The following is a 25,984-nucleotide window of genomic DNA, read 5'->3' on the forward strand; positions in this document are numbered from 1 at the left end:
TCAGTGGACATGGAGAACAATTGATCACCTCCCTCTCTGTAACAGCCTTTAATGTATTTGGAGACTGTAATCAGGTCCCCGCTCCGTTTTCTGTTCTCAAGCTGTGGGGTTGCAGGTCCATGTTTCACACTGTATTTCCTAAGGCTGGGGGAGCATTATTAACTTTTACTGGTTTCCCCCCCCCACCACCACTTTGTTTTTTAATATTGGTCCATTGAACCACATGACAGCAATGCCCAAGTCACGAGCAGATTGGAGAGGAGTTTCTGCTGTGCCTCCCATCAGCTCTAAGGTTGCATCTGCACGGGGGAAAGGAACCTTTTTTGATGGTGGGGGTCAAAACAGCCTCTTTCAAGTGATGCTGAAGCCAGTTACCCCATCTACACTGGCAGGGCGGACATTTCAAAGCCATTCTGGGGCCGGCAGAAATAGTTTAACATCTGTTATCAAAACAGCCTCATCTTCCTAGTGCAGAGAGTTCCCGAGAATCTCCAGACCGCCCGGCCCATAGACAGCGTCACACCCTACACTGAAACCCAGCATCAGGCACAAGCTGATGAGTGCACCAATCCTTCCAGGCCTCTGCATACCTTTAAAATGAGGTCCCCTTCGTGCAGCGAGCTGTCCTTGGCAGCCAAGCCGGTCTCCGTTATGTGTTTGATAAAGATCTGGCTTCCCAGCTTCAAGCCGTATTCTGCGCCCCAGGAGAGAGACAGACAAGTCAGGTTCAGGGAATGGAACTAGAGAAATACCAGATCTGGGATATCAGGGAGACAGGTCCTCGCTATGAGCCCACAGTACCCAGTGGGAACCCTTGCCCTCCCCTCACGGCTCCAGCTGTAGTGTGAGCCAGGCCATAAACTCCAGTCGCTAAGGCCTGGTGTGCATACACAAATTGCACACATTTAGCTAGCTCGGTTTCTAAATTGATTTAGTTAACTCAGTGCAATGTGGCCCCAGACCCAGTGTGTGTAGAAGTGAAGATATTCCTTCCTATTCCACCTCCCAAGGCATCCCCTCTGGGGCAGAGCAGTGAAGACAACAGCCAGCAGGAAGCATGCACCACTGCTCAGCCTCGCTGGTGTTAAAGGTCCTTAATTTCTGAGTCCTCAAAGTCATCCTGTTCTGTCCCTCCCGCACGCCAGGCAGCCTCCACCAGACTGCAACGAAGAAGGATGGTTCATTAACACGGGATGGGGTTGGTGGAGAGAGAATAGGGAAGCTGCCTCTTACCTTCGCCCTCTTTCTGCTTCACCAGAACAGAGCGGATGGGTTTCATTGGTACCTCCTGGCGCGGCAGTCTCTTGAACCCAGACACTAGCACAAGCCCATTGGTGTCCTCTTCGTGGCCATACCCATTGGTGGAGCGTTGTCTATGGTAACTCTGCCTTTCAGAGCCACTGTCTTGGCTCTGTCTCCTGTTGCTGCCATCCTGGCTCCGCCTTCTACTTCTGGACACCTGCCTTCGATTATCACTGTTATCCCGATAGTGGCCAGAGCTCCTCTCACTGGAGGAGTCTCCGTCGTAGCCTCTGCTGTAATCCGCGTCATCCTGGGGCCGGCTCCGGTTGTAACTGTCGTACCTGTATCCTTTCCCTGTGCTCCGCGGCGACGACTCGTCTCCCTGGTACCCGAATTCCTCATCCGAATCATATCGGACGGTGTTGGGAGAGTGCAAGGAGTCGCTGGATAGTGGCTGGCTGGTTTTGGTTACAGGAAGCTGAATTTTCTTTGGTCTCTTCACTGTCTGCAGGTGGGAAGGAAGAAGAATTGGTTGGCAAATGACACGTACTCTGTTAGACACAAACAGCACTCCCAAAAGAGAGCCACCCCTGATTTCAAAGCACTTCACAGAGGGAGAAGAGTGACATGATCTTCATTTACAGATGGGGAAAGCCACGGCATAGAGACATTACGTTATTTGCCCAAGGCCCCACAGAGAGTCGGTGACAGAGCTGGGACAGAGGAGCCCCCTGGTCTCTATACTAGAAAGTTGTCGCCCTTGAACTACCCTGGCACAGACAAACCGGTTCAGAGCCCCCTCGCGAGGACGCAGTTGTGCTGATAGAAAGGTGCTTTGTACCAGTACAGCAAAGGGAAATAACTATACCAGGACAAGGCGCCTTTATACTGATGTAACTGCAGCCACGCTGGGGCTTAGCCTGGTGTAACTATTTCAGGAATCACACCTCGAGCCACAATAGTTACACTGGTAAAACTGAAGTGAAGACCAGCCCCACGAGTCCCTTCCTGTAACTCCTACGTGTATGCGTTGGAGGTGATGGACTCTGCCAACTAATGGGATCCAGACTGTTCCATGGTTCAACAGGCACAGATAAAAGGGAGATGAGCAAAGGAGGAGCCGTGTTGTCTCAGATTAAACATGGAGGGGACAGGACATATCAGGAGCCACGTGGTCCCATCTGTTCTTTGAAGAGTAAGCAGCCAGACTGACGAGTGGCCAGTCCCATCAATGCAATGACATATCGCGGACCTCCCAACATAGCTGATTGCCTGCCTACCTCCACCCTCCCCGCATCCCTTCCTTCCTCAGCTCATGCTCATGCCCCAACCATGCCCTTTGTCTCCTTTGCCCCCTCCTGACATTGTGCCTTCCTCCCCGCTAGCTCATGCCTTTGGAACAGCCTCTCGAGTCAGGTGTGTCTAGAGTCATCCTTAAAATACACCCAGGGCCCCCCGAGGCATGAAGCACTCTGCTCACAGTGAGGCCACACTGCACTGTTTGTTCTGTGCTGGGCTGCTGCAGAGGGAGAAGGGCTGTTAACGGGAGATCGCTCTGAGGCAGTCTCAGGCATTCAGAGCAGCTCCACCAGAGCAGCAACAAAGGTCCCAGAGCCACTTTGCCGAGTAGTGCCCATTCAGAAGGGCATGATCTACGAGGGCTCTCCATCTGATTGAGGGCTCCCCCCACTCTGCCAACACTGGCCTGAGACAGAAGCGAGCACAGGACTTGGAGCCAGGAACTTCTGGTTAGAAGCTAAAATTTTAATAGGTCATTTTTGGGGGCAGCCTATATATGGGGTAATTTGGGGTTCCCAGTTTCCTACTACAAATTCTGGACCAGGCCCTGGACTGACGTGTGACGTACCTATTTTCAGATCTGTCTACGTACATGGATTTTTAGAGAAATTTGAAAATCCAGCTTTAAACAAAAGTGCGGATGCAGTTTTACTTCTGGTGCTGCTACTCACCACCCCAGAAAGTTTGCAGTTGGCTTTGAGCTGCGATTGCTTACAATTAATCCGAGAAAAAAGAACAGGTGGACTTGTGGCACCTTAGAGACTAACAAATTTATTTGAGCATAAGCTTTCGTGAGCATCTGATGAAGTGAGCTGTAGCTCACGAAAGCTTATGCTCAAATAGATTTGTTAGTCTCTAAGGTGCCACAAGTACTCTTGTTCTTTTTGCGAATACAGACTAACACGGCTGCTCCTCTGAAACCTGTAATTATTCCTAGAGTTATCCTCTTTCACAATTTTAAAAGTTTGCAAGGAGTTAGTGCCCTGCAATATTTTAAGACGCTGGTTGATTCCTGCGGGTAATTTGCCAGGTTAACAGGGACCAAGACATGCCAATCTAAACAAGCCATGGGGTGGAAGAACCAGGGCTGTTGCTAGCCATGAAATGCTTGGTAGAAAGTGGACCCAAATTCAGCCCTGGTGTAAGTGGATGAGGCCTCACTTATTCAGGGTACATCTGCACTACAAAGTTAATTCGAGTTGCTGCTCTTGAGTGAGAGCGGCCACTCTCCAGCTGCGGTGTCCACGCTAAGCAAAGGAGGACTTGTGGCACCTTAGAGACTAACAAATGTATTTGAGCATAAGCTTTTGGGAGCTACAGCTCACTTCATTGGATGCATGCAGTGGAAAATACAGTGGGGAGATTTTATATACACAGAGAACATGAAACAATGGGTGTTACCATACAGACTGTAACAAGAGTGATCAGGAAAGGTGAGCTATTACCAGCAGGAGAGCTGGGGGGGGGGGGGGGGGGGGGCGGAGGAAGCTTTTGTAGTGATAATCAAGGTGGGCCATTTCCAGCAGTTTACAAGGACAGTAGGAGGGGAAATAAACACTGACGCTCCACTGACTCCTGGGTGGAACTAAGACTTCTGGGAGCATGTCCCATAGTTCTTTGCACTTCAGTAACTGCTTCACTGGCCAGCTCTTTGAATTCACTCTCTGTTAATTATTGAAGAACTTGTTTGTTTCTCTGGGCCCATGGGGGGAATTGTGGGAAGGCACAGGAGGACCAGCGGCTCTCGAGTGGAGCAAGCCTGCATCCACACTGCAGAGCGGTGGTGTTAGCAGCTGACAAGTTGTATGAACTCAAGCATTAGTCTGCACTAACTCAGGCTTTGGCTTATACCCTCCGATGGGCCAGAAAACTGGAGTTAGTAGCATCATCACAGTCAAGTTAAGGACGGAGTGTGAGGATAGGATTCAAGCTAGGGACACGACACACGTTCTCACTGGAATTAACTGTGCAAGGGAGTTGCAGCCAGTTCCATGAGGGCTGCGTTTTAACCCAAGGACAGACAAGTGGAACATCCGGGCGGGAAAACTTGCCCCACATCAAGGCTTTACGTTGGACCCTTGTTACCTCTCCTCCCACCCAAGCCAAGTCAGCCCCTCCCAGGCAGGATGCTTACAATGTTGGCTAACTTGCCACAGGTTTTGAGCGCCTGGATGGCAAAGGAGGAGGACACGTTCTCCATGGAAAGGCCGTTCACCATCACAATGTGATCTCTCGTCCTGGAAAGGAAAGACTCAAGTCAGGCAGATCCCTTGCCAGGGCACAGGGGAGAGTGTGATAAGGCTCCCGAGTGGCTAGGAGCAGCCCCTCAGCCCAGGCAAATGCCTCTGCAGTGACAGTCTAACCCACGCTTCACCCCCGGACAGTCTGCTGATGGGGAGCATGTTCATTTGCAGTTCTGAAAAGGCAGGTCCCACCCCAGAAAGGGCAGGAGACCCTCCCAGGTCCAAAATCCCCATGTCCTCCAATCTGCACCCCCACTGGCCTCTTCCTTCCCCAACTCCACCCCCCCAGTCTGCCTCCTGACACCAAGGCAGGAGCCAGCAGCTAGAAAGGCAGATCCCCTCAGGGAGCTAGTGTAGCAGGGACCTTCCCAGCAGCTGCTACTCTCCCCTTCCTCCCACACTAGTGACCCCAGCAGACCTGCCTCCCAACCCCCACGAGGCATGTTCTGAGCATATGACTGGAGCCAGGACCTCCTGGGTTCTAACTGACTCCCTTGCTGACCTTCAGCCAATCATGCCCCTCTCTGGGCCTCAGTTTCCCCATCTGCAAAACAGAGAAGACAATAGCAACTCCTAGCTGCAGATCAGCAAGTGTTTGAAGTGTTGCTTCCTCTCCTGAGTAGAGAGGGACCCGAATCCAAGACACCCCAGAACCTGGGGAAGTTTGGATCCTCTTTGCTCACAACGCTTTCCTCAGTGAATCCTTCCAGCTCCAACAGCCACTCACTGGAGCCTGCCAGCTGCTGGTCCACCGGGTACCACATCTGAGACAACGATAGAGGGGTCCCCAGCCAAGCCGCTGGGACGGTCCCTGCCTCCTGAGATGGCGATGCCAAAGCCCCTTCGAGGGTCCTAGTGCGACAGATACATACAAGGTCGGGCTCTGCACAGAGGATGCCGGCTGCAGATGGAAGGGAGAGGGCACGGGGGGTGGGCAGGCATTTCTGAGTGGCTGCTAAGCAGTGCTAATGGCACTGCTGTAAGCCACTTCCCTGGCAGGCCAGTTGCATCGCTGCCACGAAGGGGCTCCTACGGCCAGATTCAGCTGGCTCAGTACCACAAGGAAGCTCACGCTGCTGGGGGGCTGCTTGGCACTGGCCAGGCACTTCTAGGGTCACCCCAGCTGGCTTGAGCGGGGAGGCTTGCGCTGCCAGGCTGGCGTCAGCAGGGCCCCACGGGGAAGCAGCTCACGCTGCTAGGAGCCCAGTCACATCGGAAGGCCGAGGGCTCCAGTCAGGGGGCTTGGCTGATCCGCAGTGTCACCACCCACGGTGAAAGCCCCAACGCCCACCCTCCCGAGGGAGACAGCGCAGTGCACAAGCAAAGGGGTGGGGCCGGCTCACCTTGCTCAGCGACACAGTGTGCTGCTCCCAGATGACCATCTCCTCCATGGCTGTAACCTGGGAGCCCGGGGAAAACAGGACGGTCAATTAACAAAATCAGATTGTTGCCCCAGTCTCCAGAGACGGGGGAGGGGTGGCCAATTTGCTCCTGTCACTTCTCTAGACCCCCAGAGATCTGGGCATACTAGAAATCACTTTTAGCTGCAAAGAAACAAGCTGCCTTTTTCCTAAGGAGGTAACTGGCCATGGCTAGGGCTCCCATGTCCCCCGCCCCCCTAAACCCAGCGTTTAAATAAAAGACTTGCCCCTACAGCTGCAGAGAGAGCGTCTCCTATGAAGGGTGTGTCTAGGCCAGGGAAGCTAAGCGTGCGACAAACAGACGGCAACTCTCAGCATACAGAGGTCAACAGCAGGCTCCTCTGAACGCAATGAGACCAAATGAAGCCAGGGAGGCAGTGTTACAGCAAGGGACAGAAGCACTGTAAATCACCTCATTAAACCGTGCCTCAGTTTCCCCAAACTGAAACAGGGATTATGCCAGTCTACATCAACAGGGGATTAGGGAGGTTTATTGATGTTTTTCGAGCATTTAGGGAGAAAGCTTCTTCATTAATTTCTGGAACCTGATACCCATAATGGTTCTGTTTAAAAGGGCCCAGTTTAGTCTGTGTTGTGGATTACACCTGCTGAGACAGTCTCAGGATTAGACCTGCAAATCTGGATTCTCCACCAGAAGGGAACAGTGGGAGCGGAGAAAGAAAGTTGGAGGAGGGAAGAGACCAGCAAATTCCACCAGGACTGAGTTTACTTATTGTGAAAATCAACATTGCCTCCCCAGAGCCAGTAGCTGCACAAGAGATAGTCAAAAGAAAAGGAGGACTTGTGGCACCTTAGAGACGAACCAATTTATTTGAGCATAAGCTTTCGTGAGTTACAGCTCACTTCATCGGATGTGATAGTCAGTTACCTTACACATGGGTCCCTGACTTGAAGGAATCTATTCAAACTAGGAAGAAGGACCAAGTTTATCTACAAATCAGCCTCTGACAGTTCCTACTGGATGTTTGTCTATCAAAAGACAACGATAAGTGCAAATATCACTTTTTCTGTTCACAGAGCTCAATCCTACGAATACTAATAGCACCATTCACAGCTGGGGAAGTTGAAATGCAAACAGAGACGTGACTAACCCCAGAGCACATGGAGTGACAGAGCCAGGTACAGAACTTAGCCCCAGACCCTTGCCCCATGCTCCGGCATGGAATTAAGCAGCGTGAGGAGGCCAGTGATCCAAGAACAGGTAAGAGCAGAAGCCTGCATGGTTACTTATTGCTAAACAATTCACATGGGCACTGGAGAATTAAGCTGTGCCACTAGCTAGCAGAGCACACAGCGGGTGCCCCCTCCTTGCTACCTCTGCTCACGCCTCCTCTTCGTGTTCCCACAGAGGGTCTTAAACACACCAACCCAGTAAGCGGAGTCCCTGGAGGAGGCAAGTGGGGCTGGCATGGTGCGGAGAGCAGGGCACACACTGACCACCTCCATGGCCTGCCCCGGGGAGCTGGAGAACTCAGCCCTTGGTCAGAACACAGACAGGAGCTTGTTCCGAGTCAGTCGGCTGCCAGACGCTGGAGAAGCATCAGTAGCCCCGCAATGGCCCCAGTTCGGAACCCAGCTCAAGTGGACACAGCAGCAGCAGCGCCCCAGATGGATCAGCCGGGCGGCATGTGAATCCCTCACCGGCCTTTCCTCTGGGGATTCAAGTGCAATTGTCTGCAGTCCACGTCCACGTGGGAAGCAGAGGGGCTTTTAGCCAAAATGAAACTCCTGCCTTCCAGGGAGAGAGTGATTAGGAGTCAAAGACCCACAAATGCTGCGCTTGCAATTATTGTAACCCACAGAGTTTAGAAAAGCTGCATGTTGTAAGCCTCACCAATCGGGTTACCGCAGACCTCCTCCTTGGCCTGCCCAGGGGTCAGACTGCACCAGATACAGTCCACCAGGTTACACACGGGCCCGTGACTTTAAAGTATCTATTCAAACTAGGGAGGGGAATCGGGTTTATCTACAAGTCAGCCAATATGCAAGGACAGATGACAGTTCCTACTGCATGTCGGTCTATCAAAGGACAACATATAATGAGCACTGGTACAGCATTTAATAAATGGTAAATTATAGGTTAACAACATACAGTAAGTGCTTATACAGCAGTTTCCAATAATAGAGTTCAATAATAATATCACCCATTTACCGATGGGGAAACTGAGGTACAGAGCACAGACGTGACTAATCCCAGAGCACATGGAGTGACAAAGCCAGGAACAGAACTCCAGTCCCATACCCTCGCCCCTGCTCCCCAGCGCACTGATGCACAATTAAGCAGTGTGAGGTCTGTGATCCAAGAAAGGCAAAAGCAGAAGCCTGCATGTTCTCAGCCTGGTTTCAAGTACGGAGCAGACGGTGCATTCTGAAGGAGCAGGCCCATGCTCCAAGGTCATTATTAGGCACCTGCAGTCTCAAAACTACAGTAACCAAACACCGAGCAGTTCAGATCTCGATGGACAGCCTGGTGTACGAGAGATAGGAAAGGATCAGCGATTGATCAAGTAACCCAGACCATGCCCCCGCAGAGGGTAGGACTGCAGGGAGGCTGGACCCCAGACAAGCAGGGGGTACATTGGCAGAGCTGTGTGGAAAATGCTCTCCCATTGTGCCAGCTCCAGCCGCCATCCACCCCACGATTTTGAGCATTAACAGCCAGCCCCGGAAAAGGGTGAAGTCTCGAGATCTCCCAGTCTCTGCTCCTCCTCAGCAGCTGCTTTTGAACATCAGGCACCACCCTCCCAGCACCTTTGTCCCCTCAGTGAAAAAACCAACAGCCAGCATCCAGAGAATGAACCTCCAGCACCAGCAGCATCACCTGGGACTGGTCACTTTTCAGTGACCACCAAGACCCTGACTCTGACCCAGGCAGGATTGCCAACCCTCCAGGACTGGCCGGGAGTCTCCAGGAATGAAAGAGGAATCTTTAATTAAAGAGATTGTCATGTGATGAAATCTCCAGGCATACATCCAACCAAAATTGGCAACCCTAGCCCCAGGACTGCGTCAGTGGAATTACACCAACACCGAACCAGAGTAAGTGTGGAGGCTCAGGCCCAAAAGCTCTTATCAGCGTTGAGAAAACCACTCACAAACAACCCCCCAACCCAAGCAGATCAGCCAGGCTGATCATTCCCTCAGCTGAAAGTGTATCTGTTAGCAGGACAAGAGGCATTCCACAACCCAAGAGGAGGAATCACGAGCAGGAAAGACATCCAGATGCCTAAAGAAGGAAACAGCCAAAACGTGGTGTAAGCAAAAAGGACAGGTGGACAAAAAGACTCCAGGAATTGGAGAGAGGGTTTGAAATCCACCAGCTGCAGAGACTGATCAAACCTGGATCATCTTGCTTCCTTCTGCAGAGCTGATACAGTCAATAGTGAACAGACCAGGCCCTGCAGTCGCTGCACTGCAGGATACAATTAGAGAAGGGAGCAAGCCGCAAACTTCAGATCCATATTTAAAATACCCCGAAAGTTTGAGGGAGCTCTGATTCAGGCCCCTTTCTAGCCAAACCTTCCATCTGCAGGGGAAATTACGCATCAGGTGGAATCCCTAGGTTCAGCAGACACAGCATCCCCCCAGCACAGGATTTCTCAGAACAGCTGGCGTAGCAAAGTGGTAAACACAGTGTGACAAGAAAGCAAAATACACCACCACCCAAATCTGGATATGCCTGAAAAAATCAATGTTTGCAGGTTACTGGAGGGGAGGGATAGCTCAGTGGTTTGAGCATTGGCCTGCTAAACCCAGGGTTGTGAGTTCAACCCTTGAGGGTGTCATTTAGGGATGTGGGGCAAAAATTGGGGATTGGTCCTGCTTTGAGCAGGGGGTTGGACTAGATACCTCCTGAGGTCCCTTCCAACCAATTCTATGATTCTACAGCATGAGAAGCGATAGGATGGTGCAACCACATGCAGAGCATGTCTGCACCGTGCACAAAGCCAGTCGAGGTCAAAGGGGCTTTTGCCATTGGCTTTAACGGGAGCAGGATAGGCTGTGAGCAGACTCTCCTCAGAATCATCCTGATGTTTACATCTCCTTCCCTCTTGAACTAGGTTGCTGGTTCAGATCTCAGCCAGGCTGGGAGTGAGCAAAAGCTGCTGCCATTGGCTGTTGGAGGCCCTATGCGAAATGAGTTTGGCAGGTCTCAATCCATGCACAAAGCCGGTCCTCAAGGAGGAGCAAGCCCATCATGGCAGCCATCACACCCGATGCCCGGCGGTCACGCTCGGCCCGGGCGCCCAGGACAGAATGGGCCGCGAGGCTGGTCTCCCCACTGGAGGGGCCCCTCTAGGTCAGGGCTGGGGGCAGTGCGTAAGGGGACACTTTCACGATTGCTGCCTGCCTCGTACCTGTTCTGCACAGGAGCCAGGGTGGGTCCATCACAGCACAACATTCTGCAGACGGTCAGAGCGGCTGACAGTGCTCAGCGCTGTGCAGAGCCAAGAGCGGAGAACGGAACCCTGCGGCGCTGCCCTTTGGGGAGTTCCCGACCCTCTCCCCTCCCCACCCCCGCTTGGATAAGATTGTTTTCTTCGCCTGGAATTGCTGTCCTTTGAACAGGCTGCTGCGGAACTGGAGCAAGATAAACCCTGTTTCTCCCTTCAGATTGTTCCCCTGCCCCTGCTGTTACCACACACAGCACTTGCAAAGCTACTGGCCCAGGAGCTCCTTCGCTGGACGCGCACACACCTGCTGGAGAAAGAGACTTGCCTGAAATCTTACAGCCATATTCCACAAAGCCCCAGGCTGCTGGCTGCTCCCATGGGCAGGGCTGGCCCTGGGGACGAAAGGTTCCAGGAGCTCCAAGCAGCAAGGGAGACGATCTACGCGGAGCAGGTGTGCAGAGGCCGAGAGATTCTGTGGTCAGCTGCAAGGTTCGGGCACTTTACAATCAGCTCTTCCTTCTCCCAGGGAGATGGGGGCTTACACCTGCCGCTCCGCCTCCTCCCCTCTTCCACGGCCCGCCTCCTGCTGACACAGCCAGGTGCGGGACACACCTATTCCAAGAGACCAGGCTGACGTGCGCTCAGGTGACCAGCTGACCTGTGGTCCCAGCCAGTCTCCTGCCTGGACTTCGTTCTCATCTGGTACAATACTCCAGGCCAGGATTTCCCAGCAGCTGGGCCAGGGAACAGAGCTGGCTTTGGCTACAGAGCTGCAGGTTAGGTGCAGGCAGGAAACAGGGAATGCAGCACGCAGGTAAGGGCGCCGGACACGGATTCCAGCTGCCCCAGGCAGGGAGCCTCTCTGCACTCTTGGGAGGAAGGAGAATGCCGAGCAAAGAGTGTTTTTGCCACCCCGCCATCCCATTAATGATGTATTCACAAGAGAATGGTTCCCAGTCACCATAAACGGATTTGCACTAGATGAGATTTAATGGCACCAGGACTCCTGGGTTCTGAGAGGTAATGGGAGCTCGTGGTAAAGCCAGAGGGTCCGTCTGCACAGCAAAAGCTGGCCTGGGCTCACCTACTGCAGCTGGCTTGGCCCCAGCTAACTCCAGGAGCGGTGAAGACGGCGCAGCCTGGGCACCAGAGCGGGCCGTACAAGCCAGGCAGCGTGACCAGACCGCAAGTGTGAAAAATCGGGACGGGGGTTGGGGGTAATAGGCTTCTATATAAGAAAAATCCTCAAATATCGGGACTGTCCCTATAAAATCGGGACATCTGGTCACCCTAAGCCAGGCATGGGCTCTGGCTCTGTACTGAGCTCGCTAGCCCGCTCTGAAGCCTTCCTGCTTTGTTACTGGAGCTAGCTCGGTGGATGAGCCTGTGCCCAGCTGTCACTGCATAAGCAGACCCAGAGTCAGGACTCCAGGGTTCCTTCTCCAGCCACTGACTTCGCACTGCTTTGGGCAAGTCACCTCAGTTTCCCCATTTGTAAAATGGGACCCCTAATCCTTATGCTATACATAGTACTGCAGTATCCCCCAGAGGCATAGCCGGCATCAAATTAATGCTCGTTAACATGGGTAAGCTACTGTGACGTCCCAGCTGAAGGGAGCTATACAAGCACAAAGCATTAGTATCCTTCTGGCGAGGAGGGGTCAGCCCACGCTGCATCCTCACACATTTCATAGCATGGACCACACCTTGGCTGGTGGACGCTTCTCCTCCTATTCATGATCACGAGCCATCTGTCTTGCCATTCATGAGCATTCGGCCTCACTTTCCTGGGGCAAATGACAGCAATTTGGAAAGTTTGTTGATGCATTTTAACAGCTGGAAACATGGAGAAGCCGGTTCCATGGGATCTCTCTGCAGGCTGCAGTTTGGGAGCGACTAGATTAGCTCACCTCTCCTGTAGCCTCCCATGATGTTCCTTTACCTCTGGCTTTAGCAGGCCAAAAGATCACAAGGTGCATAAGGAATGGAGCTGGTTGTGATTTTCTGTGTCAGGCTGAGTGCTGCAGGACACCTGCAGGATTCCTCTCTCTCATGTGCAGCATTGTTTGACAGCCTACACTCAGCGCCTTGTTTGCTGCACGCAGAGAGCAGCGCAGGGATTCGGGCTTTTGCCTCCGTTCGCAGTAAGTCTGCTCTTTGCTTTGCAACAAATGTTTACATTTGGAAAAGGCAATAGGAGAATCCTGGTACTGAGCGCAGGATTGCAAACAGCCCCAAGGTCAGCCCAGAGTGAAAAGGGAACCGGCCTAACATGTTCTCTTCTCTTTAGGTTCTTATACCACCCTCATCACCACAGGATCTGGGCACCTTCCAGTCATGCATTAAGTACCGTGACTAACATCTGTCATGTGTTTGTTCTCTCCTCCTCTCCGCAGCGGCAGAAGTGTGTGCAGTGGAGTGTTTTGTTGTGGATTTTTTTTTGGTAATCACACACAGGTGCCAACTTTTGTTGGCGTCGGTGGGTGCTCGCGCCCCCCCTGCCCTGACTCCGTCCCCTCACTGTCCCTATTTGACCCCTCCCCAAAACCCCACCCCGGTCCCGCCACTTCCCGGAGCATGCCCTATTCCTCCTCCTCCTCCCTCCCAGCGCTTGTGCCGCGAAACAGCTGTTTTGCGGCACAAGCGCTGGGAAGGAGGGGGGAGAAGCAGGACGCGGTGGCGCGCTCAGGGGAGGAGGCAGAGGTGAGCTGGGGCGGGGAGCTGACGGTGGGTGCAGAGGACCCACCAATTTTTCCTTGTGGGTGCTCCAGCCCCAGAGTACCCATGGAGTTGGCGCCTATGCGCGTGCGCACACACACACACACACATGCTCTTGGTGCAGAAGGAGGGGAGGTTTGTGATGGTCATTAGCTCCAGGGGGAGTTCATTCCATGTCTACACAGCAACGTAAGCCCAGGGGTAGTGGGACTTGAGTCAGCTCACCTGTGTCAGGGAACCCTGGTCTTGACTGTCTACACCGCATTTTAATCCTAGGCTAAGGATTGTCTAATCTGTGGTCAAACCAAGTGCTCTGGCATCCACACTGTGGTGCACAGGCCGAAGTCAAAGAAAACATATTCCAAAGTGCTAGCGCCCCCACCACCTACCAGTGTTGACACTCTAGCCCAGGGGTGGGCAAACTATGGTCCGTGGGCCGGATCCAGCCTGCCAGCCATTTTAAGACGGCCCTTGAGCTCCTGCTGGGGAATGGGGTCTGGGGCTTGCCCCACTCCTGCGCTCCAGCTGGGGAGCAGGGTCGGGGGCCACTCCACGCGGCTCCCAGAAGCAGCAGCATGGCCCTCCTCCGGCTCCTACATGTAGGGGCAGCCAGGGAACTCTGCTCTACACGCTGCCCCCGCCCCAAGCGCCGCCCCGACAGCTCCCATTCGCCGGGAACCGCAGCCAAGGGGAGCTGCAGGGGCGGTGCCTGCAGATGGGGCAGCATGGAGAGCTGCCTGGCTGTGCCTCTGCGTAGGAGCCAGAAAAGGGACATGCCATTGCTTCCGGAAGCCGCTTCAGTTAAGAGCTGGCTGGAGCCTGCACCCCGAGCCTCTCCCCATGCCCCAACTCCCTGCCCTGATCCTACTGCCACCCTCTGAACCCCTTGATCCCAGCCCGGAGCATCCTCTAGCACCCCAAATCCCTCATCCCCAACCCCACCCCAGATCCTGCACCCCCAGCCAGAGCCTGCATCCCTTTCCGCACCCCAACTCTCTTCCCCATCCCTGATCCCCCTCCCACCCTCTGAACCTCAAACTCCCACCCTCCCTCAGTCCCAGCCAAGAGCACCCTCTTACACCTCAAACTCCTCATCCCCAGCTGTGACGAAGTGGGAATGTTCTTAATGTTCTCTCTGAATACTGTGTGGGTGCCTCAGTTTCCCCTAGGCATTTCTTAAGTATCTAGGTGGTGGGATAAGGGTGTGTGATTGTTGCAGAGCCCTAGAGGGCCAGTGTGATGGTGTCTGCACAGAGAATGGCCAACACTCTGTCTCCAGGCAACTGATGACCTGGGCCCCTCCTCTGCAAAGGTGCCAACTGAAGGTGTTCGAGAACAAAGAGATCAGGTGGCCTCCTGGCCCAGGAAAGAGACAAAGGCCAGAGGAGGGGCCAGAGAGTTTCAGTTGGGGAAATGGAGGGAGGCCCAGGTGAGGCTCTGGTCTCCCTGGCCCCCCCAAGATGGACCTGACTGAGGGGTCCTTTTTCCTGTACCTACAAGCTCTGTTTTAGACTGTGTTCCTGTCGTCTAATAAACCTTCTGCTCTACTGGCTAGCTGAGAGTCGCGTCTGACTGCGGAATTGGGGTGCAGGGCCCTCTGGCTTCCCCAGGACCCCGCCTGGGTGGACTCGCTGTGGGAAGCGCACGGTGTGAGAAGGGGATGCTGAATGCTCCGAGGTCAGACCCAGGAAGGTCGAAGCCGGGTGAGCTTCTTGCCCTGGAGACAGTCTGCTCACAAAGAGGAGGCTCCCCCAGCGTCCTGCCTGGCTTCATATGGAGTAGTTCCAGAGCATCGCTCTGTGGCTCCGTGACACCAGCCCCACCCCAGAATCTGTACCCCCAGCCAGAGCCTTCACCCCCGGCCCCACACACTCTACTCCCCAGCCCGGAGCCCCCTCCCACACCTTGAACTCCTCATTTCTGGCCCCACCCTAGAGCCCTCACCCCCTCCCACACCCCAGCCCCAATTTTGTGAGCATTCATGGCCCGCCATACAATTTCTATTCCCAGATGTGGCCCTCGGGCCAAAGAGTTTGTCCTAGGGCTAGAGCAGGAGTGGGCATGGTGCCCTGGGGGAAAACTCTACTGCCCACCCTGTTTCCTAACTGTGCCGATGCTATGGATGGACTCAGGCACCCATGAGGCGCATTAGGACTCAAACCATATAATGCCTCCTTTGGGGGCCGTTTCCGTAGACCGATGGCAGGTTGAGAAGGCTTATACGGAACTGCCGTCTAATGTGAGAGCCGGGCTCTCCAGCTCTAGGCAGGAAAATGCCCCTGTGCACCTGTTCTGAGGAGAAGGGCCGTCAAACTGTCACAGTGAAACTCTGCCATTCTTCATCTGTAACCTGGGTTGTTCAATGAAGGGGTTTGGGTTGGTTGATTTTTTATTTATTTTTGTCTGTTGGGAAGTTTGACATAAAACGTAGGCTCCAAGTGCGGAGTGGCACAGTGTGGCTCCAGGGCTGGGCGTGCAGCATGCTGCTGCCTGCCCTGCAAGAGGACAGGAACAGGGAGCATCTCGGCCAGGCAGCAATGGCGCATGTGGCCGCTGCCTGGCTGCCGGCAGCGCTGCTTGTCTGCTGCCGGGAACTCTGGGGTACATCTAGAGGACTTCTGGGACCTGAGTCAAGCCAGGGCCATGTGCACGCGGGAAAGCAATAGGGCCCAGACCCTAGGACCCAGCTCAACACAGGCTTGGGCCCTCCAGCCCTGCAGGTTCCTGGGAGCCTGGCTCCGAGCCCTAGGTTAGGGCATTTGCAGTGTGGACACAAGGTGGGTTTGGCTGTGTAGAATTACCCTAAACTCCGTCTCTTAGACATGGCCAATTCCCCTGCTTGTCTAGCGTCCTGTCTCTGACAGGGGTCAGAACCGGATGCTTCAGAGGAAGGTGCAAGACACCCCTACCCCTTGGGGAAGTTCATCCCTAACACCCTGTGAAGGATCGCAGATCTTGCATCCATGCCTACGGGCCCCCAGGCAGGACTTGGGCCATGACCTCCACCCAACAGCTCACCAGAGTAACCGCTGCTTCCGGGAGCTGCTTGAGGTAAGCGCTGACTGAAGCCTGCACCCCTGAGCCTCTCCCCATGCCCCTGCCCCAGTCCTGATCCCCCTCCCATCCTCTGAACCCCTTGATCCCAGCCCAGAGCATGCTCCTGCACCCCAAACTCCTCATCCCCAGAGCCTGCACCCCCAGCCAGAGCCCCCCGGTGCCCCAATCCCCTGCTCCAGCCCAGAGCCCCCTCCCACACCCTGAACTCCTCATTTCTGGCCCCACTCCAGAGCCCGCACCCCTAGCCAGAGCCCACACCCCCTCCCACACCCCAACCCCAATTTCATGAGCTTTCATGGCCCGCCATATAATTTCCACACCCAGATGTGGCCCTCAGGGCAAAAAGCTTGCCCACCCCTAATCTAAGACATGAAATCACAAACATCTGTCCCAAAAAGCTAAGTTTGCTGTAATCTGTTTAAAGCAAAACTGCTGGGAATTTGGCAAGCTGTTGGCATATAGACTTAAGCAAAAAGCGAACAGAAAGAAGATTGCTACCATGACAAATAGCAACAATAAATTATATACAACACAGTCAGATATTCAAAGAATTTCAACAGTTTTATGTAGCTGATGAGGGAAGATAGTCCACTAGAAAGTTATCTAGGTTGTCTCTGCCACAGATCTCGGACTCTCAGAAGGAACTTTTAGATGCTTCTCTAGAAATCACAGAACTGACTCAGGCTATAACAGAAATAAAGGGTGGAAAGACCCCAGGTGCAGATGGGTTCCCAACTGAATTTTACAAAATGTTATCTGAAATTTTAATACCTAGATTATTGAATATGTTCAGTGAGGCCCAGGATGAGCTAACCCTCCCACCTACTCTTAAAGGAGCTGTAATTTCTGTTATTCCTAACCTGGGAAAGACCTTGAACTATATAGTAATTACAGGCCAATTTCTTTAATCAATTGTAATGCTAAAATTTTAGCTGAAGTTCTTGCTGTATGAGAGAACTTTGTCCAATCCCATATTATACACATAAATCAGGTAGGTTTATAATAGACAAGGCTCAGATAATTTGCATCAACTGATTGATATTATTGCCCTTAGGTGTCATTTCTTTACACACTCTAAAGGCCTTTGACTGCATAGTCTGGGACTATCTTTTTCCTGTGTTAGCAAAATTTGGATTTGGTGACCCATGTATTGCTTGGATGAATCTTTTATATTCTATCCCAATTTCCAGGGTAGTTACCAATGGTATTATTTCTACCCCATTTCCATTACAGAATGATATGAGGCATGGCTACCCCCTTCCTCCTCTGTTTGATTTAGCTCTAAAACCCTTAGCCATTGCCATCCGAGCTAGTCAATATATTCACGGGATCAAGGTGGGCCGAAAAGAGCACAAAATTATGCTCTGTGGATGATGCTTTTGTATTTGTGTCTAAGCCTGAGGTTACCATTACTAACCTTCTAACCACTATTAATAAATCTGGATTCCTCAGGATATAAAATTAATTGGGGGAAATCAGAAATCTTAGGCATTAACAAATATGCCCACAAAGGCCTTTCCTCAAATTGGGAATTTCAAGGGCAATCATCTTATATGAAATATTTAAGAATACCAATTCTCAAAACTATTCAGGACATTCCTAAGATAAATACAGATCCAATTAATGCCCAAGTGGCTGACAATTTGGGGAGATAGTGTGTTAACCTCAGTTTGTTTATTGGATAAAATTAATATACTGACAATGAATGTCCTTCCCAGAATTTTGTTATGTCCTGGGGGGGCTCCCTATTTCTGTTCCTCAAACTCAATTTAAAAAAATTCAATAATATTTTCAGAATGTTCCTTAGGAGTGCAGGTAAGAAACCTAGACTGGTTCTGAACAAATTACAGCTCCCCCTATCTCTGGGAGGATTTCTTTTTCCCAACTTGGAAAATTATCATATCTCCTTTTTGTTAAGCCCGGCATCTTTGTGGCTGTTAGATATGACCCCACAGACCCCACCTTGGGTTCAGACTGAACAAGAATTAGTATACTCTCTCCCACTTTCAGGCATTGTAGGATCACATTATTATAGATTTGATGGCTCCAGAGCTCCCACAATAGCATTTGTGAGGCAAGCTTGGTCAAATTTAGCTAAAAAAATTCCACTTCCATCCATTTTTCCATGTAGATGTGGTCCTCTGGAGCAATCGTATCCTTAAAATCAGCAGAAAACTTTGATGTGGAGGGATTGGATGGCCACAGGAATTATGACTGTGTCACAGCTAACTAACAAGGATAAATTTAAACCACTTGTAGACCTTCAGAAACAATTTGGCATGCCCTGCTCTGGAGCATGGAAATATCTTCAGTTAAAGCATTGACTTCTACATGTATTTGCACTGGATGCATTGAGAGCTCCAGAATGTTTATTATTTTGAAGGAAATGTCCTGGATTTTCTCAGCCAGTGGTATCCTTTTATTATTGTCTGGTCCAAAGAACTCTGCCAAAGATTGCGAACTTTCTACTGAAATTTGGGACTGAAATTTGGATACACAGCTATCTCTGGCCCAGTGGAATACAATTTTATCTAATGTTTAAAAAGCAACTATAGACCTGAGACTACAGCTCATTCACCAAAAGAGACACTTTTTTGAATATAGTTGTCCCCATATAGGCTAATGGTAATGGGTCTCATAAATACTGACCACTGTTGGAAATATAATTCCCTTGGTGTTACATTAGCTCATATGTTTTGGGAGTGCCCCTGTATCAAGAATTTCTGGTATGAGGTGGGTCAAAGGACCAATTTGATTTTGTATGCTAAACTGGAGCCCTCCCACTTAAGTTTCATTCTTGTATATATTCTGGATAGCTGGAGATTACCTGGTAACAAGGCAGCATGGTTCCAATGTGCATCTTTGATTGCTAAAAAGTTAATCCTGCAAAAATGGTCAATCCCCACCAAATATTGATGCCTGGCTCAGTGATACAGCTGACCTTGCAGCTAATGAACAACTGGCATTCTGCAGAAAGGGTATGCCTGAAAAATTCAAAACAATTTGGAATGACTCTTTAAGAGGTCTATGATTAATGTATACTCTGAAGAAAGATATCTTACTTCACTGCTTTTATCCTACTTTCTTTACTTTTGTATTATGTTGAATCTGGTGTTTTGGTATATTTGTTGTATTTGAAAAATGAATACAAAATTATAAATAAAAACAAACCAACAAGATGGTTCTCATTGCCTGGATGAAAATCTACAGGCAGGTTCCTGGGAGAAGAGCCATGGATGAGATGTGCCAAGGTGAGAAACGTGATCAAACAGGTCATGAACCACCAGTTCTTTACCAAAAAGGACTCCAGTTATTCCTACAGGAGTCAGTCCTGTCTGTATCTATTATGGATAGTTTAACAATTATCTGGAGTCCAGGTATCTGTTCTGAGCTCACGAACACTGCACAGTCCTTATCAACTTTCATGATCTGACCACCACATGGAGCAGTGAGGAGGACCTCAGAGACACTTCATTTATAGGGAGCCCTGGGGATTTTCTTCCCAGGCCCTATACAGAAGTATTTCATTTCTATTCTAGTCTCTGCCATCAAGACATGAAGCCCTATTTGCTTCAAGGACTTTTCATAGATTCATAGAATCCATGGCCAGAAGGGACCATTGTGATCATCTAGTCTGATCTCCTGTATAACACAGGCCAGAGAATTGTGCCAAAATAATTCCTAGCAAGACAAATATCCAATCTTGATTTAAACATTCTCAATAATGGAGAATCCACCACGAGTCTTGGTAAATTGTACCAATGGTTAATCACCATTGCTGCTAACTGTTTATGCCTTATTTCCAGTCTGAATATGTCTAGCTTCAATTTCCAACCGCTTAAATGCTCTGTCCCCAGGTTGGTGATGCATGCAAGATACAAAACACAGTTGCTGGAATACATACAATTAAAGACTATTCCACTAAGGTGACAGACCCATACGTAAGCCATACATCATCAGGATGTTCTTTGGGGAGGGATCTCATCTTTTCTTTTCAGACCCCACTTATAGTCCTACAGAGTCTCTTCACCCAAACAATTGTAATGTATTATTTTCCCTTCTACAGGACCTGGTTCTATTTTCATGTCTGCTGCTGACTCGCTGCATGACCTGGGTCAAACTGTTCTCTCTCTCTGTGTGCTCGTTTTCCCATCTGTACGATAGGGATAAGGACCGGCAGTGATGTAGCCTCGCTGTTGTTAGTGCCTTCCATCCCACAGCTCTCATAGCACTTTACAAACACGAAGGCTTTAAGTCTCATTAAATCCTTGTGAAGTAAGCCATTGTTTTCTCCCCATTTTACAGACAGGGAAATTGAGGCACAGAGCAAGTTTCACAACATGTTTATGGCAGAGCCAAAGCTAGAACCCAGATCACCCAGTCCGACACATTAGCCACAAAGCCAGTTTTGTCCCTGCTTTTGTCAGTGGGAACATTCCATAGTGTTTGATATTCTGTGGAGCCACATTTCTTAGGGAAACCAGCAAGGGGCATTTTTGTTTTGGTTGCTACTCTTCAGCAGACCTTTTATTTCCATACTGCAAGATCCCTGCTGCGCTAGCGATCACCGTGTGTGCGATGGCACGTCTATCTTGGGAGAGACGCACAGTGCAGACAGGCACAGTGAAGAAGCCAGTTTGGGTACCAATTTATACAGAAGCCCAACTTCAAAAGAAACACACACCAGAACATTTGGACTAAAAGCTCTAGAATCTCAGCTGTGCAGCTCTCGCCATCATAGAGCCACGAGCCTTCTCAGTGGGGCGGCGCAACTGCTCGGAAAGCCAAGATGTGCAAAGAGGAGAGGGACAAATTAAGGGAGGGGGCAGCTGCACTCTAGACAGAATCATCTTTTCACAGGCGGAGTCACAAAGGCAGCATTGTCTGGTGGCTAGAGCAGGAGCCTGGGGGTCAGGACTCCTGCGCTAGTTCCCTTTCTGCCCATAACCTTGGGCAAGTTAGCCACACAGAGGGCAAGTATCTCCCCCCTGTAGAATGGGGCGGGGAGGCTTTGTAAAGCACTGGACCATCAGAGAGAGGAGCCATAGAAGCAGATTGTTGTGTTTAAAAACAAAAAGGAAGGTGTAGGCAGGGCCAAATCCTGCGAGGCTGGGCCCTGGGCGCCTCTGTTCTAACCCCAGCATAGGGCCAGGATTCAACTCCAGAGAGAGGCTGCAGAGCTCATTCCTAGGCTAGGACTGCAGAAGGATTGCAGGAATTCCCCAGAATCCCCCTGCCTTATGGGGAGCTGGGCCCTCCCCGGCTGTGGCTAGAGGTGGACTGGAACCAGAAAGGTTTCAGAGTAACAGCCGTGTTGCGGACACTGGACATGACCACTAGGTAACTCGAGGGGATGGAAGACCACGAGTGTCGATGAAGCCCCCTCGCACTAGGCCCAAGTATCCTTGCCCCCCCCCCCGCTTGGAGGCACTCGCAGCAGCTCTGCGTACGAGGCCCAAGTGTGCTTGGCGCCCCTGCCTGGAGGCACTCGCAGCAGTTATGCTGAGGATCTGCAACAATATGCTGCAGAGTCAGACTGCCTGAAACTAACCAAGGCCAAACAGGGCAGATATGGAAGAACAATGCTGAATAAAGCAGCTTTATGTATGGTTTAACAAATGATACAAAAAACAAGGAAACTAGCTGGGAACTGGATTGGCTGGCTATATGGATACTTAGGGCAGCTTGCTATTGGTAAGTATGCTGAAGAAAGGATGTATAAAAGCCTGTGTAACTTTCTGCTCTGTGTACAGGATTTGAGATTCTAATCTCCCTGTACCTTTTTGAAGCTTCAAATAAACTTTTCTGCTTCTCCACCCCGTTGTGATTATTGGGTGAAGCACACCGGGTAGCAAACCTCCCCCCGCCACCGCTGTTGCTCGCCTCTGGCACTGTGTGCCGGCAACAGCCGTGTTAGTCTGTATTCGCAGAAAGAACAGGAGGACTTGTGGCACCTTAGAGACTAACAAATTTATTTGAGCATAAGCTTTCGTGAGCTACAAATAAATTGGTTAGTCTCTAAGGTGCCACAAGTCCTCCTTTTCTTGGAACCAGAAAGAGAGCACAGTGCGGAGTGGCACAGGGAAAGATTGCTCAGTGACTAAGCCCAGCTGCTTAGACACCTGCTGAAGCAGATGCAATCAACAGGCTCCTAGCCTAGGTCTGAACTGGCTGCAGTCTTTGACCCGAAACTCCTCTGCAGGGCGGGACAGTGGGCGTTAAAACAGGCTAGTTTTACTGGCATCAGGGAGGCAATCAGAGCCGTCCTGAATTCTCCACCCTGCTACATTGCCCAAGGTGAGGAGCAGTTTCTATTGCCCCTAGCCCCAGCTCTCTCCTTTATTGGCTGCCCAGCACAGGGAGTTCTGAGAGGCCTGGTGCAAAGATAAACCGAGTGGTTTTGAGGAAGGGAGGCCCAGAGGGGAACACACATGCAGTCCCCAGGAAAGGGCTTTCTACTATCACTGCACACGGGAGTGTCCAAGTGAGGGACTCAGAAGAGGCGACAGCCAGATTGCTAGCTCTAGTAAGTGCACGTTTACCTCAGAGCACTACCACGAGCCCTTACTAATGACCTGCAGCCCCCCTCCACTAGTCCAGCCTTGGCCTCCCCACCCCCACCGCTCTGCCAGGGCCCTTGGGAAAGGATCTGCAGCCCCTCCCCTGCAATTCCCCTCGATCCTCCCCACTTTTGCACTCTGAGGAGCAAGATTACAGGAGCAATTCAAGTGCCTGCACAGGTTTGCTTCTGCCTTGATGGAATTTTGCTCCACCCTTGGGGCACTTAAACACTAGCCTAGCTGTGGTGGGTGTGCCCATGCTGAGGGAGAGAAGACACCCAATCAAACAGCCTGAGAAGCTGGTTTGGCAGGTTTCATTGCAGAAACCACCCCCACACTCTCAGCCTGCTAAATCAAGCAGTATATCTAAAACACTGACCATAGCCCTAGCCTGGCTGGGGGGCTGGAACAGTTTGTACAGTGGGGGTGCTGAGAGCTATTGAACCAATCTGTAAACCCTGTATGTGATGGAACCACTTCAAGCCAGGGAGTGTGGCAGCTCCCCTTCCCCAGCCCCCCTAGTTCCAGCACCTATGAGCCTGACTCCCATTGCAGCCCATGGCACAGGGCTACTACAGAAGGAAGGAGACAGCAACAGGCCAGTATTTTGTCATTGTGCTTTAAGCACTGGCTGAGCACAGACCCTGACAGCTCACAGTGTAAACAACCACAGTTGTGGGGAAACTAGAGGCAGGGAGGGTCTGGTCTAAGAGCGTCTCTTAAAATCCACCGATTCATGATGCCTTTCCCACCAGTTTCTGAGTCAGGCCCTAGCAATCCAGGAGGGCTCCACAGGAATGATGCGACTGCAGGACTGGAGCCTTAGGCTGGGAGCTCTGAGGCAGGGAGCTTGGCCCCTGGTTTGTATATACGGCACTGGGCGTACTACAAATAGCGGTTTTGTCTTTTCCTTTCCTACTGCCCAGCAGAGATGTGGCTGAACAAACATGCAAGGACACAAAAGCTTTTAGGACTTATCCCCAGGGCTTAAATTCAGATCAGGTCCCATCTGTGCTACAGATGGAAACAGTGGTATAATCAGATCCTCTGACTTAGTTTTATTTGCAGCATAGATTTGGCCCCGAGAGTGTATCCTGTCACATATGCAGATTTGGCTCTAAGTTACACTTGTATAAATCCAGAATAACTACATAAAGCTGCCTAGAATTTCTTAAAACTTGTTTTTCGTCAAAGCGCCTTCGTTGTCTGCAGTTCACCTACTTATGCCTCAGTCTGCCCAGCAACATGCTTCAGGGTCATCAGAGAGACCGTTTACATCCAAGCAAGCTACTTTGTGGCTACAGCAAAGAGCTGTTTGCTTCGCTGCCGGGTGCAGGGGAGGGCCCCTGAGACACACCAGTGTGATGGAGTTTAGATGAGTGAAATCAGTCAGGCTTTGGGGAAGTCAGCCTAACACTTCAGAGCTCATATTTGAAATAAAATCAGTTAAACTCCCCAGCATTTCAACTTTCTGTTTCCAGGCTTTAGGCTCAGCTCTGTGTTAAAGTCACTGGCCATAGCTAATCATGTAGAGCTGACAAGAGTGAAAGGTGAGTGTTAGGATATAGATATTCAGGCCTGTCTATAAAGGCCTATACTCTAAGAATTTAGGTGTATTCTTATCACTCAGCTAGTTCTAGAGGTATAAAAGAAAGAATCAAAATCACTGTCTGCTGGTATAAAGGCCTTCTCTTACTGTGACAGTCTGAGGCCCTGTTCTCAGGCTAAGGCCTTTGGCTAAGCAGCAGAGGCTGCCATAAGCTGGGAAGCGACCGGTCACATCCTCACGTTCCAAACTAGTCACATTGAAATAAGGTGCTATTGGGCTGTTAGGATACAATCCTGTCCTGATAGTGCCTTTCGCCTCCAGAGAAAGGGAAGTGCCTAGAAAATGCAAAAGGAAACTTAGTTTGATAGCATCCTGTCTGGCAAGAACTCACTTATCAATAGCTGGGATGTGAAATCCTCACTTCTGTATTGTTTTGTCATTATAAAGTTCCCACTTTGCTATTGTTTATTGGCATGGTCTCTTTCTGGTTCTGTGATTGTTTCTGTCTGCTGTATAATTAATTTTGCTGGGTGTAAACTAATTAAGGTGGTGGGATATAATTGGTTAAATAATCATGTTACAATATGTTAAGATTGGTTAGTTAAATTTCAGTAAAATGATTGGTTAAGGTATAGCTAAGCAGAACTCAAGTTTTACTATATAGTCTGTAATCAATCAGGAAGTAAGGGGGGGAATTGGAATTATGTTTTGCTAAGGGGCGGAAATGGGAACAGGGACACAGGTAAGGCTCTGTGGTGTCAGAGCTGGGAAGGGGGACACTAAGGAAGGAAACGGGAATCATGCTTGCTGGAAGTTCACCCCAATAAACATCAAATTGTTTGCACCTTTGGACTTTGGGTATCGTTGCTCTCTGTTCATGAGAGAAGGACCAGGGAAGTAAGCGGGTAAAGGAATAAGCCTCCTAACAGTGAGTTTCCTTTACAAAATTGCCATTAGAGATGGGTTCCAACTGCAAAATTCAGTTCTAGAGCTGCCCTCCCTCAGTTTAGCAGTTGAAGACTGATTCTTTAAGAAGCACCTATAAAAGTCAATAGGAATTTTTTTAACATTGCTCCCTCATTCCAGGGGAGCTTTAAGTACTTCTGGACACATCCGTCCTTTGGAAACACTACAGCAGGGTCTGAAAGGCCCTTCTATTGCCTCTCCTGGCTTCCAGGGAGGTGTGCAGACAAAATGGGTCAGACCGTACTTTTTCCAACTCAAAAAGTACGTTGTTTTTCAGCTGTGGGCTAGCACCAAGGGATTCCCTCTCCCTCCACCACAACCCAGTTAAATCAAAGCCACAGTTTCACCGCATTAAACACTCACCTTTGGGGAGTGGGAGGTGTTTGCTCCTCAGCAACAGAGAAAGTCACTGGGATTCAGCCACACATAGAGACGACTCCCTGGTGCTTCCCTACCAGGAAGAAGACAACTCTCCACTCCCCAGGTAGAGCCTCCTTGAAATATGCAGCAGCAG

The 25,984-nt window shown here is 50.7% G+C and overlaps 1 protein-coding gene across 2 annotated transcripts in view; it reads right to left on the reverse strand.

Annotated features, from left to right (window-relative positions):
• The window catches only part of TJP3 (tight junction protein 3), a 54,305-nt gene extending 28,321 nt beyond the window's left edge, over positions 1 to 25,984 (reverse strand). Inside the window, exons 1-6 of one of the 2 annotated variants that reach the window (XM_043535867.1) lie at positions 10,946 to 11,300; positions 6,128 to 6,184; positions 5,512 to 5,636; positions 4,676 to 4,778; positions 1,234 to 1,747; positions 591 to 694 (exon numbers count right to left, since the gene is read on the reverse strand). In XM_043535867.1, the coding sequence (XP_043391802.1) occupies positions 591 to 694; positions 1,234 to 1,747; positions 4,676 to 4,778; positions 5,512 to 5,636; positions 6,128 to 6,184; positions 10,946 to 10,963 (921 nt within the window). In that variant the 5' untranslated portion in view covers positions 10,964 to 11,300. Of the gene's footprint in view, positions 1 to 590; positions 695 to 1,233; positions 1,748 to 4,675; positions 4,779 to 5,511; positions 5,637 to 6,127; positions 6,185 to 10,945; positions 11,301 to 25,833 lie in introns of those variants that run through there. The other variant, XM_037885708.2, reaches the window with a different exon arrangement.

The sequence above is a fragment of the Chelonia mydas genome, chromosome 25 (assembly GCF_015237465.2).
Source record: "Chelonia mydas isolate rCheMyd1 chromosome 25, rCheMyd1.pri.v2, whole genome shotgun sequence".
In the NCBI taxonomy this organism is placed as follows: domain Eukaryota; kingdom Metazoa; phylum Chordata; order Testudines; family Cheloniidae; genus Chelonia; species Chelonia mydas.